Below are 19,497 nucleotides of genomic sequence, written 5' to 3'. Positions count from 1 at the left end.
CAGGATAGTAAAACATCTGGGCATCCCCTGGGCAACATCCTTGCAGACAGCCAATTCTCTCACACCAGAAGTGACTTGCAGTTTCTCTAGTCGCTCCACACACACAAACACACACACAATGCCTAAAACTCTGCCTGTAAATAATTGAAGGGTAGCATTCCTTGTTCTGTTACATTCATTCTGAACTTACATAACACAAAGAACAATAGGATCACCCCTTGAACATTTATGCATACAAGGTGAACTCACACTGAAGCATGATGTCAAACTTTTAAACTTTTCATCAGTCCAAGGAAAAATTTTGAAACACCAAAAACATGGAAGGTACTGCCTTTGCATGTGGCTTGTTTTCAAGAAAGAGCTACTCAACAGCCAACTCAATCATGCGGATTGGGGTGCACTGCAAAACGTAACATACATTTTTGTTAAATGACAAGATTTATAGATACATAAATAGTGAGGATAGCTGAATGACTCTGTCTCAATGTATCAAAACAAACAGGAGGTCCGCATAGTAATTCACCACTGAATAATTAAGTCCAATGCTGTTAGTCTCTCTGTGTACAAAAGGGTGTGTCTGTGTAGCTGCACACAGAGGGGAGCAATTCACCACCGTTCCACCTGACTGTTATAATCCTCAGTAACAGCTACTACTTTTGCTTCTTCCTCCTTTTGCCATTCATGGAGTTTCTGTTCATGCAAACTTTTTCGCTCTTCCCGTCGCTTCTGACGGTTTTGTTCATGCTCTTCTAGTTTGGCATACTGGAAGCGCTGCAGAAATAGGTCTTTAGCATATTCATACAGCTGCATATCCAGGAAGTTCAGCTCTTCAATGCGTTTTCGCACTGAGTCACTGATATCCACATTGGAGGCCCGTGTAATATTGTACTGAGTGAAAGGGGAAATGAACTCCAGATTGAAAGTCCTCTCAAAAAGATATTGAGCTTTTCTCTGAAATTCGGTAAGTCCAAAGAACGCCATGTTTTTCAGGTTGTTTTTGGCGCTTTGCAGGAGGATAGTGTTTCTTTCACTTTCATTCATAAAGGTCAAGTTGTAACATCCAACTAGGCTGAGGTCTGCTAGCATGCGCACCTGACGATTGTTAGCCAGGTTGTGGCTGCAGCTCATGAACTCTTGTAAGCTCACCCCAGACCAGTCATCTCCCAAGTAACACATAGGCAGCTCTTCTGGTGTAGGGCTTCGCCCGTCGCACATGTGGAGGGAGGTCTTCCACGTTGCTCCTCTCTGGACATGTTTCCATTCACTCAAGTAGCGTGACACAGGGTCCCTCAGCATTGTGATATAGTAGAAGTTCCTGAAAAATGTAAGAAAATGTATTAATTAGGGTATGGGAGTACACTGTTTACCAGCTTCCACAGTAGATTTGGATCAGAAACAAATCAAGGCATTTTGATCACAAGGTTTTGTTTTCACATGTACCATTGACTAGGATATCTGTAACTGGGTTTTTCATTTATTAAAGAAAGCAAGGCAATCATGCCCCTCACTTGATTTGATCAAGACTGCAACACAGGAGGAGAAAGGATTAATTTTCTGCACTATTTCTTCCAGTAAAACTGTTCCTAGTACTCCTATGTAACCTGTGAGAAATGGAAATGTTGGGAACATCAAGAAAATGGCACAAGGACTAAGGTGTCTGTGTCCCACTTTGCCCCAGAAACAACCTTACAACAAGGGTTAAAGCAACTAAAAAAGCTTTACTTCAACAATATGACAATAATGTAACCAATAGCAGCAAAGAAACAGAAGTAAAATCCCAAAAGCAAAGCAAAGGCCTTACATCTGACATGAAACAAGTCTTTGGCAAAAAGTCGTTGCAAGGCACTGCAAAGCTGGAGCTGCAAGCAAGGAAACTGGAAAACTGAAGCACTAAGTAGAATGGTTGCTGCCAGCATTGACCACTTGCTTTACTGCTGATTTATAGTCCTCAGCTCTCAGCATAAGTGTTCCTTGGGCAAGGTCTGATTGCTCAGTGTCCTTCCAGCAATTCTAGCTGACTTTCTCCTTTCTTCTTTCACCCTTTGGCATTCCTGAAACATAGGAACCAGCAGTATGTTTTCTTTGCCCCCTCCTCCTCCTCAACACTTGTCCACAAATCCCCAACTCCTACATGTTCAGCCTCCTGTTCTACCTCCTCCTCCTCAGAAGAGGAGTACACAACAGTCTGCCCAACCCCAATTCAATTCACCATCACATGGTGGCTGTAATTGCATTGTAAAACATGTCTAATTGTGCTCTATGTCTCACTAGAATGGGGAAAACTCATGGGCCAAGTACAGCCCATCTTATTTCTCTCCTCAGCCTTCTCCCATGAACAAGGATGTGTTTCCACATCCTTGTTCATGGGAGAAGGCTGAGGAGAGAAATAAGATGGCTTAATTTACTATTATGCTTCCTAATGCTCAATTTATTCCTTGCCTTTCCTATCAGAAGAGAAGACAATCTGGCTGTAACAGGAGCTGTTTTCTCAAAGTCTCAGAACATCTTGGTGGGAATCCCCTCTAACTTCTCATTTTCCCAGTGGGGAAAAAATGAGGAAATGTGTGTGCATGTGGGATCAGGAGAAGAATAAGAGAGGGAGAGTCGACTCTATCCCCTGTGCGATCTGCAACCGGCTTTCTTGGAGCCAATGAAATCCTTAGGTTGAAAACCCTTCCAGACTCCATTGTTCTCTTGTGCCTTCAAGTAATTTCTGATTTACAAGTGACCCTAAGGTGAACCTTTTACTGGTTTTCTGACAAGATTTGTTCAGAGGGAGTTTGTCTTTTGAATCTACACTAACCCTGGGTCCGATCGGGTGTGTTATACAATTAATTAGCCCTAGGATAGATTACACAGTTACCCTCCCACTTGCTGGTTTGTTGCCATTGGACAGCTACCTTTACTGTTCCCTCCCATTCCTGTCATGGCAGACAGTGGGTGAAACATGGTCACTTGTCACGCAAGACCAACAAGGGAGGGGAAAGGGTGGAATCGCCCCTTCTTTTCTAATTACCATGTTACTCCTGCTGACACCACTTCAGGTGATGAGCGACTGGCAAGACTCATGTCACATCCGCTTGCTGACGCAACAGGGAGAATGGGAGGGGATGGTGAATGCCATCCTGTATCTCCGGAAAGCTTGACCCAAGGGAACACAGGATGGCCATGTAAACAGTCACTACCGGTTCTGTTTCAGAACTGCCCCAACTATTTACATAGACCCAAGATTGCTGGTTGCTATGGACTCTAGGGCAGTATTTGTCATCCTCTGAGGCTGAAAGTATGAGCTGACAAGGTCACTGGGTGAGTTTCCTGGCTGAACGGGGATCCAGATCCTGGTCTCCAGAGTCCTAGTCCAATGCTCAGACCATTACATCACCCTGGCTCTCATATTTAGAAAAAAGCCAGTCTTCCTCAAAATCGACATTTTAAAGTCTGCACATGTATTGTTTAACCTTGGCAGAATTTTATTCGATGACCGTTTTAATTCCATGATTGCTTGGACTTTCCAAAAGAAACATAAAATTTTAAAGGTTTCAATTCTACTTTATTAAGAATGTCTTGCATCCAAGAGTTGAAAAAACTGCAGTCCCTTGAATGTATGGTTAACTTGATATAGTACAATGAAGCAAATAGTACAATTTGTAAAGCTGTCAGGGCTAAATAAGAAATGTATATCATGTGATGGATCTCTGTGAAGATGATGCAGTCATCTGTAGCCTCCAGCTGTACAATAAAAACAAACATGAGCATTTACACTCAATCTCTTCCCGAGGATGCAAAAGAGTATGGAAAAACTGGTCTCCAACTGCCCGATAGCCAGAGGCTACGAATGATCATAACATGCTAAGTTGTAAGCAGCTTCCAGTCATCTCTTTCTGCTCACATGTCTCATTGACTCCCACACTGGAAAAAGAGTGTATATTAATTAATTGAATAATTCAATATTTAAAATATTTTCAGGGCACCTTTTCAGAAAAAAAGTCACTTTATTGGATAGGCGGGCAGTTAAAACAAAAAGTTTAGCTTTTAAAAGCTCAGATTCAAATATATGGCATCATCAGGTGTTTGGCTATGTGGCAACCCACCTCGAGCCATGAGGAGGCGCAGTAAGGAGTAATAATAATAATAATAATAATAATAATAATAATTAATAGGTTTGCACTATTGGCTGGGTGGCCTGCACAACTGTGGTCTTCCACTGTAAAACTATCCCCCAATAAAAAAGCATATCTTGTTAACTTATGCTTGCTTCTCTGTATGTTTCTTGACTTGCTCTTCTTACTCTCTTCACCACCGCAGTCAGCTTCTGCCCCTATGACCCAATCATCCCCAGCTGATTTTCCCTACCTCCCTAATCCTAAACAAACCCACTTTTTCCTTCCCTTTTCACTTCCCTATGAAGCCCCTTGCATGCGTCCCCAACCTCTGGGTTAATCCCAAACTCAAAGTCCTGGGCAATTGCTGCCCCCAAGATCCGCTGGGCAGTGGATACTGAGACTCTTGTGTGTGTGTGTGTGTGTATATATATATATATAGCCCCTCACCCATATTGTGTTTTTAGTAGTTATATTTATATTTTTAATGTACCAAACATGCCAGGTTTGTCTGGAAATGTGACACTATTTCCTGTGCTGGTCAATGACCGAAATAAATATTTTGAAAAAAAATTATAGTTTTATATATAACGCTATGGGGTATGAAGCCACATTGGTAATCTTTCACCAACACTCAGTGACTCAGATTTCCTCTTGGGTCCTCTTAGTCATCACTCCAACAATGGACTCAAACAACCAGCATCTCCAGGATCAATAAAACTGGCTGGGCAAGGGATTATCGGACCCTGAATTGGGCCAACCTTCTTTTGTGGCAGTCACATGGACAAAGGACTCACAATTACCCAGTCATCTTCCCTAGAATTTGGGGGAAGCTCTGCTACTGTTCTTCATGACTGCTATACCCCTTTCCCAAGGATGAACCATCTAATCCCATCACCCTGGACAATATACCAAAATGGAACATAATGGACACTAGTGCCATGGGCATTAGACTCATTGAGGATCACAGGACCATTACACAAACAATAGAATCCATGGGACCTGAGAGGCCCTCTTTGTTTGTCTCGGGTTGAGACATAGTAATCCATTCATAAAACCATGTCTCCTTTTGTTCCACTGGTCACCTGGCCCTCTGTCAGTCATTGGAGAGTAGGAATTGAATAAATTCCTCAGTAGTAGCTTCTTCTTTATCTGGTGAGATTTATATGATTCAGGAACATTGGGATTTAGCTTCTATTCCCGCCAGACACAGACTCTCAGTGGCTCGCTACCTGGTCTCATTATCTGCTTATCGGATCTCATAAAATGAGTATCAGGTTTTGCTATCCGCAGTCCAGATCTCACTATCTGCACACTGCTCTGAATTACTTGATTTTAATGCAACCAAGTCAATTCTATGATTTAATTTTGCACATCACTTTAATGTGGGTGGAGATGACTGTGTGCACAGCATGCTAGCAAGAATTACATGTACCTATGTATGTCAACACAGTGACTCACAAAGGTTATGCATTAAAAAAAAACCCTAACAACAACAACAAACAACACACTTGGAGTGCCCTGAAGCTTTTTAAATATTGGGAGGCTATTATAAAGCAGACTGAAAAATCCAAGTGCAAGGCACCACGGAAAATAGACAGCAAAAGGAAGAAAACAACTTTTAATTAAGAACAGAATTTCTTGTAGAAAACTAAGCAGTAAGTGCTCAGGGGAGTCTGTTAATCTTCCCCAAGCAGAAGTCTTTTAGAAATAATTGCAAAAATAAATAAGTAGTTTGATCAACACTAACAGGCAAGACTTGATATAATATGCATTATGCTTCTACTACTGTTGCGGAGTTGAAAGCACAAGAAAAGAGTAAATTGTCTTACTATTTTGTAACATGCAATTTTGCCAACCTTCCTAATTGGCTAAGGAATACCTATGCAGAAATGTGATTTGTTTTTAGATAGATGGGTGTTTACTTGGAGAAATTTTGTATGTGTTTGTTAAGTATAATCCAGGCACAGTTAAACACAGTGAAATCAACTAATTTAGTATCAGCTCACAATAAAATTGAGTAAACTTCACAAAGCTGGGTTATTTTTTTAAAAAAGGTCATATTTACAAAGGACTGTTTGTACTTCTGATAGCAAGGTGCTTTCGCATCTTGTTACAAGGATTTAGGTATTGATAATGACAATCACATGCAATGCCTTAGACATGCAAAGTTAGTTAACTCAAATACCACAACTCAAGCCTCTTGTAGGGCTTTTCACTTCAAACAATTATACAAATCTCAAGAAATACAGCTATGGGGCTAGGAAGCCAGTATCGGGACTGTGATCCCAATCTACAATCATCATATGATACCGTTATAATGCAAGCAATTTATGACAAGATTAAGAAATTAAGAAATCAGTACTTAACAAAATAATGAACTAGTTAATCTAGTTGAGTTTGCAATGCAAGGTGAAATAAATTGTAACAAAGCTGCTTGGACTTCAGAAAAATAGACATTGGAATTATTTTTCTGGATTACAGTCCACACTATCGACTTGCTAGAATGCTACTGATGGTGAAGGATGGGGAATTCTGGGTGCTTTAGTCCAAAAAATTATTTTTGAGCACTATAGGAAGGAAAAAAGACAAAAAGACAAAAAGAAATAAAAAATATGGAGTCTGACAGGTGCTATGAGTCATTGTAGTGAACTGTTGATTTATTGCAGACATTACCAACTTTTGGTTACAAGTTCTGGTACCTATTTTTGCTATTAATAGCCTTGCTGCTATTAACAAAAAAGAGGAGTAGAAATTAAGATAGCGGAATGGTATAAGAAAATATGAAAATTAGCAATAAATGATAAATTAACATGCAATTTAAAGATAAAAAAGGCCTAAGAAAAAATATTGATTTTGAAAGGAGATGGAAAAAAATGGTTGAAGAAACATTGAGAAAAGAAGATGGGAAGCAACCCTCATCAGAAAAAATGAAGTTCTGGTGGGAGCACAAAGAAAAGATGGGGAGCACAACAGGGGAAATGAGGTGAAATATGAATTATAGAAATTATATTTTGTAATGAAATGGAATGGAAATGTAATAAAATTATTAGAAAACAAAGAAAATCATGGGGAAAAATCATCAGCAAAACCTACGTTTATCTTACATCTAAACAAAACGAACATTTGGGTTCTAGAACGAGACAGGAAAATTATGTGCCATCTAGAGAAATGTGAAGCATGGAAAGAATGGAGGAACAGCATACAATTATGTTGCCAGCAGTATAACTGACAGGAGCAGAACACCTTGCTGTTGAGAAAAAGAAAATCAACACTGAACTGTTATTGACTGCTTAGAGTGTAAATCTTAAAAGCATTTCCTGCAGCCACTTTGCACTTTAGTTACTGTCCTGAGAGTTTATATTGTATATCCACTGTTGTTAATTAGGCATGAAGCAAAATTGAATATCCTTAAAACAGTCTCTCCTGGGCTCCTCATTACTGAAGGGATTATTCAGCAGTAACTTGCCCTAAATTACAAAGCTCAGACAAAAACAAGTAAGAAATAACAGCTGAGGAAAAGTTCACTGTTGGAAGTTAACAGAGATGGGTTGGGATGAAAATAGTTCTCTGCCTAAGTTATCCCTCAGAAAACAATACATTAATAAATCATGAGTTTTTTTCTTCTGATCCACTGATATCATTCCATCAGATTTCCTAGATACTTATTCCTGGCTTCTTTTTTGACAGTGGGGCAGAAAGAGCCATGCTGGTCTGGGTAGAGGTGAGGTGGTTAGGGCACGGCAGTGAGAACAGCCAGGAAGAGATCGTTGTTGTCAGGCAGTATAACTGTTCTGAGCTAAATTCAACACTAATTAGCAGGCTAGCACATCACGGGGCCCATGGCATTGAATGCAGCGCACAGTCATGAACTGTGGCCTGCCAGGTCCTTAATGTCTGCTCTGTTTTTTGCAGTCATAAAGAGGAATTAAAACCAAAAGCTTTATCATGGCTTCAACAGTCATCTCTTCATTGTTAATGGGTAATGTTCTGCACAGCTATAATTCTGTCAATGCACCTGTCGGCTTATGGCAACCCCATGAATTTCGTAGGATTTTCTTAGCTATGGAATACTCAGAGGTAGTTTTGTTAATTCCTTCCTCTAAAACACAGGCTACAGCACCTGGTATTCATTGGCAGACTCGTATCAAATACTAACCAGATATGATCCTGCTTAACTTTCAAGATCAGAAAGAATCTGATGCCTTGAGATACTTAGGCCCTTGCATACAACAATATAGCCTCCTTAATCTAACTACATCACATGAAATTTTCAGGTATGCAGAATTCAACGTAAGTGTGCAATGTAAGTGTTCACTTTTGTCTAATTGGAGGTACACCTTTTTAGTAAACAATAAAACATCTAGTGCACTGCAATAACCATATTAAACAACAAGTGAGGCAGTAAACAATTAGACTGTCAAGATGGTCTGAATTCTGTGGCCAGTTCCACGCAGAGTAGATCCATCCCGTCAATGTGATTTACCAATGTGTTGAATCACCAATAAACAACTGAGCTGACAAATCTACTCTGTTTTGGGCTGTATAACAGACCCCTGATGAAATATTACAAACATTAAATTCTAAACATCCAGACAAAGTGAGAAATATATAACTGAATGCAAAGGTACCTATAAGGCAGTGGTTCTCATCCTGTGGGTCCCCAGGTGTTTTGGCCTACAACTCCCAGAAATCCCAATCAGTTTACCAGCTGTTGGGATTTCTGGGAGTTGAAAGTCAAAACATCTGGGGACCCACAGGATGAGAACCACTGCTGTAAGGTATACTATCACATCTGCCCCTAACAACTTGTGAAAGCAAAAGTTGTTAGGTGATACACACACAATATTCTCAAAGGAAAGTGCAAAAACATGTATATCTACTAGCCTGAGATGTAGAATATCAGATTTTGTGTACGGTTAGGGCAAATTACTTCTCCAATTGGTACCATTCAAGCACCTTGAAATAGCAAAGACTCATACAAGCACGACACTTACTTATAAATCCCTGCTATGTGTTCAATTAAACTTACTCACTTGAATTGTGGATAGGACAGAATGCATGCAACCTTGGTTATCCATGAGATGGCTGGATTAACAATTTTGTCTGTGTGCTTGATCGTTTAGTACACTTCTGGTTGATACATTCTTAGGGGACTCATGAAAACATAACAACTATCCACTTTGCACCATCATTTCAGAGAGTTTTCAGCTCCTTCTTAGCTTAATGGGGGGGGGGGGGGGGCTCATAGCCCCTCCCTCCCTATTCCAGGATCCACATGAAGACCAATTTGATATGGGAGGTGGACATCCTATTATTCTGGTACTGTATATACTCATGTAGATGTCAACCGAGATGTGCTGTGGGGGAGGGGATAGAGGGGGGTGTTGTTTTTTGGGTTCTCCTAGGATAAAGTAAGTGTTGTTCTTCAACACTCTAGTCAGAGAAGAGGATGGCTTTTTTCAAAAATAATTAAAGTACAGTATTCACATTGACCCGTGAATAAGTCAACTCAAGCTTTTGAACTGATTTTTTAACTAAAATTTCTAGGCTTATACATGAGTATATAGCAGTGGTTCTCAGCCTGTGGGTCTACAGATGTTTTGGCCTTCAACTCCCAGAAATCCTAACAGCTGGCAAACTGGCTGGGATTTTTGAGAGTTGTGGGCCAAAACACCTGGGGACCCACAGGTTGAGAACCACTGGTATATAGGGTAGTTTAGGTTTTAAATTGGAAAGGGCCATATTATCTCAAGGATACACATGTGACAAAAGGCTTTGCATAAAAATACATGAATCCTATCATAATGTGCTTGTTATTTTATTGATGATTTTGGACTTCTACAATGAAAAACTGTGCTTCGGGCATCTGCCAGTTGTGTAGTATGCAAATTTAATGAATGCATGAATGACTACAATATCTAGAACTTGTGAACATAAATCTTTTAATTACCATTAAAAAGAGAAATATGAGACATTTAAACAAAAGGCTTAATAGCAATGAATCCAACCAGACTATCTGTTTAAGAGCTCTTTCTACACTTCCTTGGTCTGATAAAAATAGGATCATTTCTAGGCTAAAGCGGAAGTCAGTGAAACTGCGACTAGAACAGATTCAAACTGTTTTAATTCCTTTGCTCCAACGATATATCAAGAGAAAAAACCTTGCCACACAATTTATATGGAATTACAAATATAGCATAGGAATAGAATAGTACACCCTGAAGGGAATCTCTGAGATAGATTATGCTTAATGAGTCACAATTCACCTGAAGATATCAGGCAATGCAGGATGAATCTATAATGACACATTGTCCGTTAGCTGATTCTTGCCTCAGGTGTATTAGAAATGAAAGTGGAAAGTGGCGCAGCAGCATCTCCATCCCAAATGCGACTCGAATTACTGAACAAAATAAATGAGAACTCAAAAGATCCTAAGCACAAGTAGATTCTCATTTTCTATACTGGCATTTGGAATGGAAAAGTTTTAATTAGCATAAGATCACCATCTGGCTTCAACGGAAACTAATTTATTTGATCGTGTTGTCGTAATTTCTTTCTCTTTAGACAATTCTGCAACAATATTGTATATTATCTATATCACAGGCATCCAAGCTTCCATTTCAAGTCACATGAAGGCATAGCTTGGCCTCCCTTTTAGTGCCCCCCCCCCATGCGTTATTGGAGAAAGTAGTAGGTGGAAGAGCTCAGTCATGCTCTCGAAGGGCTTGAACACCATAAAATGGTAAAATGTCAGATATTTTGTTTGCAGTCAAGAGGTCAGCTGGGAGCTTATTTGCTGAGATGGATGGCCCTTGTGAAATAAAACGACAGCAAAACATCAGCAGATGAAACAATGATAAAGACATATGGGAGAGAAGGAAAGGACATCCAGGAATGTTCGCAAGAAGCTGCCAACAGGGCAAAAGACTAACTATGGAAATATCTCACCATTGGCTCCTCCAGCTGGAAGGGGTCATAATGGGCTTTATTTCACACACTGCAGCTAGATCTAGGCAGCCAAACTGAAAAAGCATTTTTGCCAATGTGGAGGCAGAAGGAGTCCAGAAGAAAGCAAGTGAAAATTAAACAGCAGTTATTCTGAGCTTAATTTTAAAAATGATACACATGCGTGAAACTTATTTTCATCACTTAATCCCTTTATAACTTTTCTATACACAAATAACAAGCAAATAATACTGCCAATCAATACTCATTTAAAACAATTTATAAATATATATTAGCGATCACTTAAACGGTAAATAAGCAGTGCTAGAGGAAAACAACCTTCAAACAGAAGATCTCCAATCAGTAAAAGCTTTAAAAAATATGCCTGCCCATATGCCTAATACAGGAAGAGCATAAGATTGGCAGATCTTCACAGGAGGAATATTCTAGACCAATGGTGCACAACCTGTGGCCCTCCAAGTCTTTCGGGCTCCAAGTAGCCAGCTTGTTCAATGGTTAGGAATTCTTGGAGCCGAAGTATGAAACATCTGTAGGGCTGCAGGTTGTGGCCTAGAGTTCGCAGCCACTGGCTCCAATGTAGGACAAGGCTCAGGAGTTAAATTTGGACTAAAATTTAACACATGACTCCAAGTTTGGACTCATACAAAGGGCTTGTACTAAACTTGGAAAGTACTAAAGTCATAATAGACTCAAAGTACACATTTTATGACTATTTGGATCTTGAATTCAGTGTATATCAGGAGTGAGTAAGTATGGAAGGCTAGCAGGGCTTCATTAACCTCTGAGGGCTGAAAGCACTGGCTCATGAACAAAAAATTGCCCCTAAATGCCATCTTGCAAACATAGGTGGGGCCCTAGAGGACATTTGGTTGCTTGGGAATGATCACTGGAATGCAAAACATCATCTCTCCTGGTACTGACAGATTCATCACTTTGAAATCCAGCAGGAGGCCCTCATCCTCCAAAATGTCAGAAAAGTCAGAGAAATCCTCAGCCGCTTGCTGAGCTACAACAAGTCTTCTTATTTCTTAGTTCCACATTTTTGATCTCCCTCCCATGGGAAATTAGGCTTCCCACTCTTTGCTCTTCTATTCAAACAAGCATTTAGTGATTAGTTGGTAACTTTATTGTTATGATTTTAAATGATTTTATACTTTTTACAATTTAATACAATTTACTAATTTTTTGGTATGTTAACTAGTTTAATTGCGTTTTCATCATTATAAACCACTTTGGTAGAAAGACGACATAAAAAAACCTGTAATGGGTGGCAAATATTCTATCAGTTTTACTCATCCAACTTGATGATAAGCGATATTGGGAATTGCAGCCTAATATTGGGCAACACTTGTTCTTTATTTTCATTTTAGAACTGAAAGCAATGGCTTTGAAAACAAATCTCACAAGGAAACACTTCCCATTAGTAGATATAGGGTTATTTGTAACCCATGCCATTAAGGAGCCAGAAATGGGGAAAATAAACACAATGGTTCAAAGCATTTCTTTCTTTGTCATAGCTTGCAAACTGAGGAGATTTCATTTGTAGTTTCTGGACAGGGTCCATTTTCAAATAATGAAGTAGTTACTATTACTCACTGCCCTAACTCTGAGGTCGTTCCATTCATCCATGGCAATGAGGTGCCCAGCTTGTCTGATTCCGCCACCATTTTTACTGACCTTTCTTCTCTTTCATCTATATTTGCTCTGCTACTCTTCTTATTATACAAAGCACCATGGCATTACCAGATAGGAAACTAGAGAAAAATGCCCTCCTAATTATGATGACAATACCTTGTGCTATTCTGTTGGTATTTTGGTGCCTAACTTGCTCAAAGTTACACCATTCAAGCATTCAAGATACTCCATATGTGAGTATCTCCTGATGAGCAACTTACCCATTTTGGAAGGCAGAGTCCTCTACTTGAATGATTATTCAGTTAAAGTCAAATCAAAAGAAGCATAACAAGATGAAGGACCTTGAAGACAGCCACAGTTCACTTCCAGACAAGCAGAATGAGCAGCCAACCAGCTCACCTGGACACAGTCCCTCATGATGGCAAAATAAGTTGTATTTCTATCTGAATTATACTAATTATTTCTAAATAAGTATCCATGTAACAAAATTTCATGGAAAATTATACCTTCAAAGAAAATTGTATTTTCTTTGATGATCCACCTCCTTCTCCCATTTACATTTGTTATAGGTGTTACTTTAGAAGATGGGATTTGCCACTGAACACGCTACATATGGTGCTGATAGAAATAAAATGTGATGGGTTATTCTGACTCTGCATGGATGTTGAGATATTGGAACTTTAGCTGGCTGAAGGATTCTTTATCTTGCAATGAAAACCTTCCATTCCTCCTTTTTTCATCCTTGCTTATGTCATATCCGCTTGATATGTCATTGATTCTGTTTGGAAGAAAAGCAGGGAGGACAATGGGGAGATGATCTCCAATGGGAACCCCTTGTTGTGGACTACTCTTCTGCTTCTGAAGAGGAGGTAGGAGGCTGAAGAGATAGCACATGGGGTCAAGTGTTGAGGAGGAAGGAGAAGACGAGGAAATCATATTACAAGTCCCCACACTTCAAGAATGGCAAAGGGCAAAACAAAAAAGTTCAGCTAGAATCACAGCAAAAAATGCTGAGCAATCTGACCTCGTCCTAGGAATATCTGTGCTGAGAGCTCAGAGCTATACATTAGCTGTGAAGCCAGAAGTCAGCACTGGCAGCAACTGACCTATTTGGTGCTACAGCTCCAGTGTTGGCTTTGCACCAGACTTCTTGCCAAGAACTCTTGTTCCTGTCTGCTGTGAAGACTTGTTGTGAAAGTCTTTTGTTTCACATCTGCTGTAAGATCGTGCATTGCTTTTGGACTTTAACTTCTGCTTCCTTTACTGCTGTTTGCATTATTCTTACTATTTTGCTCAAGTAAAGCTTTTTTAGTTACTTCTACTCATGTTGTAAGGCTGTTTCTGGAGCAAAACAGGACACCCTTCTTACTGGTACAGGATGCCTTTTTAGAGAAGAAGTGGTCGTAACAGTTTATTGAGGAAAAAGGGACAGGTATCCCACAAAATGGAGACCTCACTCCCTTCACTCAAGAATTTAAGATAGGAGACAACCCCTAATAGGTCCAGAGGTGAATCTTCCTCCCTCAATAGCCATCACAAGTAGCTGTTTCTGCAGCTGGGCTAGGAAACAGCACCATGCCACTATCCTTGCCGAGACACTCCTTGCTTTTTTCTTCTTTCCTGATAAACCACATTTCCTTTTATTTTGTGTAATTTAAGACTGTACCCTGATGGTCAGGGACTCCTTTTTAAAATGGATTGCAAGCAAGCCTCTGAGAGCCATTTTGGCTGAGAAATGGGATACAAATACTATCAATAATGAAACAAACAAACAAATAGTAAATATGCTGTTGCCAACAACTTTACTAGAGGTGGTATAAAATAACATATGACCTTGGGTGTATGATTTATACATTTGCCATTCAATACAAACGGTATTGCAAGCACATATACAGGTTTTAGGTTTTTTAGAAAACAATATGAAAGAACCCAGGAGTTTAGATTTCCTTATATTTGTTTTAAATTGCCACTTAAAATGTTAGCCCCCCCTCCCCCACCTTTCAATTTTCCTTCGTATTTCTTTGGCAGCTGTCATCGGTGTAGCCAGGTAAGTAGGATAAATGACTTATTTGTGAAACAGATGCCAGAGCTGCTTGGTAAATAGTCCTTCGGAACCAAGTAGCAAGTGCACAACATCCTCCCCGATCAAATTCCCTTTAATCTCTTCTAATTCAGTCACAGGAGCGCATTCCTAAGCCTTTCTTTCCAAATGAAAACTCAATGGGATTTCTTGCTGCAGTGCATTTTGAAGCATCCCAGTGATTCTGCATAATTAATGTTGCAATTAACAATAAAAATTCAAAGTAATTGGAATCTCCTTGAGAAACCATTTTTCTCTCTCTTGAAAATGTTTATTACTTTTGAAATAAAGCCCCGACCTTAACTTTCAAACATTCCTTTCAATCAACGCATATCTGTACCTTCCAACTGCCCTGGTTTGGCAAGGACAGTCCCAATTAATCCTCTGCATTCCCAATTTTAAGCTGCTTTTCATAGAATCATAGAGTTGGAAGAGACCTCATGGGCCATCCATCCCAATCCCCTGCCAAGAAGCAGGAAAATCACATTCAAAGCACCCCCGACAGATGGCCAACCAGCCTCTGTTTAAAAGTCTTCAAAGAAGGAGCCTCCACCACACTCAGGCAGAGAGTTCCACTGCTGAACAGTTCTCACAGTCAGGAAGTTCTTTTGTGGAATCTCCTTTCCTGTAGTTTGAAACCATTGTTCTGTATCCTAGTCTCCAGGGCAGCAGGAAACAAACTTTCTCCCTCCTCCCTATGACTTCTCCTCACATATTTATACATGGCCCTCATCATGTCTCCTTTCTGCCTTCTCTTTTGCAGGCTAAACATGACGAGCTCTTTAAGCCACTCCTTATAGGGCTTGTTCTCCAGACCTGTTGCATCTCAGAGTAGATTCACCTTGCTGAAAAACACCAAACTGCACACAGCCAGAAGTCTTTATAGTTTATTAAAAATAAACGGTAAAAAGTTCTTAAAGGCAAAGGTTAATGTTCCAAAAGATCAATATAATATAGCACTTTGAAGCTTAATCCAAAAAGGCACCAGCAAAGCAAAAACCCAAGAGAACATGACAAAGTCCTGAAACCATGAATACAAAGACTGTAAAATAATCCAGACAAGCAAAGGCAAGCTTCTTAGATAAATGAAAAGTTGCTTTGACACTGCTTAATATCCTTTGCAAAACATGAAGGTGTTTCTTTGGCCTCCGGCCTCCCTCTTGTTAGCTATTCTCATACTCCTTCGAACTCAGAATTCCAAACCGTCAGCCTGATCTAAGGTTCCCATTTCGTCAAGATCAGTCTGTTCGTTAGTGTCAGCCTGTTTCCCTGCTTGCTCATTATAAGGCTGAGAACTGTCCTCCTTCTCCGAGTCAATCTGCACCTGCACCTGGCTATTTTCAGTATCAACACTCTCATTCCTTGCTGTGGGAAACTGCACTTCTTCACTGTCTATAACAGGGACGTCTATAACAGGGACATTTGGAACCAGACTGTGAACCTGAGTCCCATCATCCTCATCAGAGACACTCTGTGATTCCAGCTGAGTCACAACAAGACCTTTGTTTTAGTTGTGCTCCTCTGGACACATTCCAGCTTATCAACATCTCCTTTCAGTTGTGGTGCCCAGAATTAGACACAGTGTGATTCCAGGTGTGGTCTCACCAGGGTTGAATAGAGGGGTAGCAGACCAAAATCCCATTGGCTTTGTTTGCTTCCGCATTACATTGTTTATCCCAGTTTCTTTCCACTTTGCCCACATTCCTGCTTTGTCCTCAGCTTACTTCAATTGCTGCACATTCAGTTCAAAGTGCAGGAATAATTTGCATTTGGTGAACTCAGCAGAAGAGAGCAGAAAAAAAGGTGGAATCTTGCCTTTCCCAGAGGCTCAGACAAAAGCAAACTTCTCCCACCTCTCTTAGCCTGTATATTCTTCTTCATTTTCCTGCTTCTTGGCAGGGGGTTGGACTGAATGGCCCACGAGGTCTCTTCCAACTCTAGGATTGTCTAATAAATTTTATCACCTTTCCCACACTCTGGTGTTACTTGGCCACATGTGTGCCTGCTTTCACATGTGGACTGCTGGACAAAATATGGGGAAACTGAATTTGGTAGAACTAAGTAATTGTGGGTGTGCATATGTGTGCAACTGTTCTGTTTTTCAGAGGCCAGGGTCAAATTGAGAGAGCAATTGCCTGCAAAAAGGAACAAATGGGGGAGAGAGGGTTAGTGTGAAGAGATCCAAACTTCAGTTTTGTGTGGTCTACTTAAAAACATCAAACAAACCTCTCCCTCCTCAACCCTCATAATTAACTAGGGAGTTTTAAATTAATCAAGTGCTCTAATAACAGTTAAGGTTTAAGAGGCCTGGGATGCACTATTGTGTAATAACGTACAAAAGTGCCTTGTATGATTAAACTAGAGCCTGCTTGGTCTAATTTTATTTAAGAACATTTTCTCCCACTTTTCTTTTAAAAAATTGCAGAGCAGTTTGCAATAAAAACAGGAAATAATAGAACCTATTGCCAAAAATAATAAAAGAATACTATAGCTTGCACATCCCTAATGTGGAAATCCAATAACCCTGCAAAAAATGAAACTTCTTATCAGTTTCCCACTTCTACCTTCTTTCCTCCTCGTCCTCCACTTGCCTCTATCATGGGGAGGATGAGGCGGGATGTAGATTGCACAATGATCCACATTGTACACTAATGTAAGAGTTTAAATACGCCAAAAGATAGGAGTTAAATATTCATGTGTATTAATAATGGAGAGGAAGGAGGAAAATGCAGTGAATATTAAATGACTACAATCTGGTAAATGGAATCTCATTTATGCTATTCAGTTATTTAGTTAGAGTAATATTTAGCTTTAAGTTTAGTAAATATACATGTTTGCATGTTGTTGCTTTATATACGTTTGTAGTGTATTGTCATTAGACCTTACATAATATCAACATTTTTCTAGATGTGTGTGTATCTCATCTAGAGTGAATTCAGTTAGCAAAAGGGGAAAAAGAAACTATATCCCACCCTGCACGAGAAGTTAGCTACTGGAGGGTTGTGCTCTGCCTTCTTCCCACCCTTTCTAAGTGGGACAGTTTCAAGACAAGAGAGTTTGTAGTGCAATGATTCTGCTCACTCACAGAAGGTTGCTGTCTGTCTATAACATTAGTTTTCTCATCACAATTTCTTTTTTCATCACTACAAACAAAAATGGGAAAGCTGTTGTATGCCTTTCAGATGGTGATGCTAGTGATCCACCAACCGGAAGGACCTCTGCTTTGTTCAAAATAGATTGCTGTTCATGCAAATACAGTCCATAAAAGAATGGGGCGTTTTCCTCTTTGTTGTTGTGCAGCTATTCTTTCTATTCCATTTATCAGCACATCATACTTCACAAAGTTATAGAAATTTCAAAAGCAGTGGTCCAACAACTAGATGTTTATATATTATTTTCTTTGAAAAATCTAATCTAATGCAGCAAGTTGATTTGCATAACTCCTAAAATTGTATTTCATTGCCCAAAAACATTGTGCATAATGCAAAGTAAGGTGGACCTCTGGAAACAAGGGCAAATGTAGAATGCTATGCATGTGAATAATTTTCAATATAAAAACATTTTACAATGAAGTTACTTGTCACATAGTCCAGTGCTTTTCTGAAGAACAAGGGAAATCAGAAGAGGGTCTTGGGGAGCTGTTTGTTCATGCATTTAATGTACATGGAAATCGGGATCCAACTGAGAGTAAGTGTTCAAGGATGGAGCTAAAACAATAATGGTAGAGGGACAGAAGCATGCTTATACAAACTAAAAGGACCTCTTGAACATCCCGAGGGATTTTGATGCTGGGTCAGAGAATGCCTCTATTCTGTTTTTTCTAAGGTGTTTTACAGATGTAAAATGTGAGTAGTATGTCTCCGGAAAGTAGATTCAACCGAGTTTTGTATATATGTAGTCTGATCTCATACAAAAACAACCTTCCACTTTTCTTCCTATTTCTAGCATGAAGCACCTATAGAGAGTGCTGATAAACTGATCCTTGTCAGTTTAAAGCCATCGTTGTGGTTGTTTGTGTACCTGTGTTGATCTGTAAGCTATTGCCTGCTAGTGGCAGGAAAAGAACAGTTGTGATAAATGTGTACAAATCTGATGCCAATTCCTGGCACACTAGGAAGAAAATCCTGCTGGTCCCCAACATCAGATAGCTTAAGAAGTACTTTTATATCCAAGTGTTTTGCTGTTTGCAATGGAAAAACCTTAAGTTTATATATGTTGAACTAATACAAACAATGTAAGAGAATGAAAGAAACTGCATTGATTGATTACAGAAAGCCTTTGCTATGATCAGATCTTGAAGAAGAGAAAACTCCATCATATGTCCTCCATGTGCTGGTGCAACACCCTCAACAGAATTTAGAGAGCGTTTCCAGACAGGACCTATTTTGCTTTTACCTGAGGCATCCAAACGACACTGCAGGTAAAAGTGGGTTAATGCAGAGAAAGCTGGGTTCTCCTAGTTTATTCTACATTAATTAAACACCCGGAAAGATCCAAAATTTAAGCTAAGGCCCACCTTTTTCCGCGTGGGCCCTGTAGGGACTGCTTCCATAGTCTTGGGGGCAATCCCCACAGCCATCCCGATTCTTCGGGCTCCTGGAGCCCAAAGGAGAGAGAGGTTGCCCAGCCCCTCCCCATTCCCTCCCAAACTTATCTAAGGGGCTTGCCAGCATTTCAAACCCCTCCATAGAGTACTCCTGACACTTGAAAATG

At 39.9% G+C, this 19,497-nt stretch overlaps 1 protein-coding gene across 1 annotated transcript in view; it reads right to left on the bottom strand.

Moving 5' to 3' along the window:
* Positions 1-320: 320 nt before the first annotated feature.
* The window catches only part of HS6ST3 (heparan sulfate 6-O-sulfotransferase 3), a 212,476-nt gene continuing 193,299 nt past the window's right edge, over positions 321-19,497 (bottom strand). The window contains exon 2 of the mRNA XM_060769483.2: positions 321-1,315. Within this exon, the coding sequence (XP_060625466.2) occupies positions 607-1,315 (709 nt within the window). The 3' untranslated portion in view covers positions 321-606. The remainder of the gene's footprint in view (positions 1,316-19,497) is intronic.

Source organism: Anolis sagrei, chromosome 3, assembly GCF_037176765.1.
Source record: "Anolis sagrei isolate rAnoSag1 chromosome 3, rAnoSag1.mat, whole genome shotgun sequence".
In the NCBI taxonomy this organism is placed as follows: domain Eukaryota; kingdom Metazoa; phylum Chordata; class Lepidosauria; order Squamata; family Dactyloidae; genus Anolis; species Anolis sagrei.
Note: the sequence above shows the minus strand (reverse complement) of the source record. Positions and strands in the feature narration are given on the sequence as shown.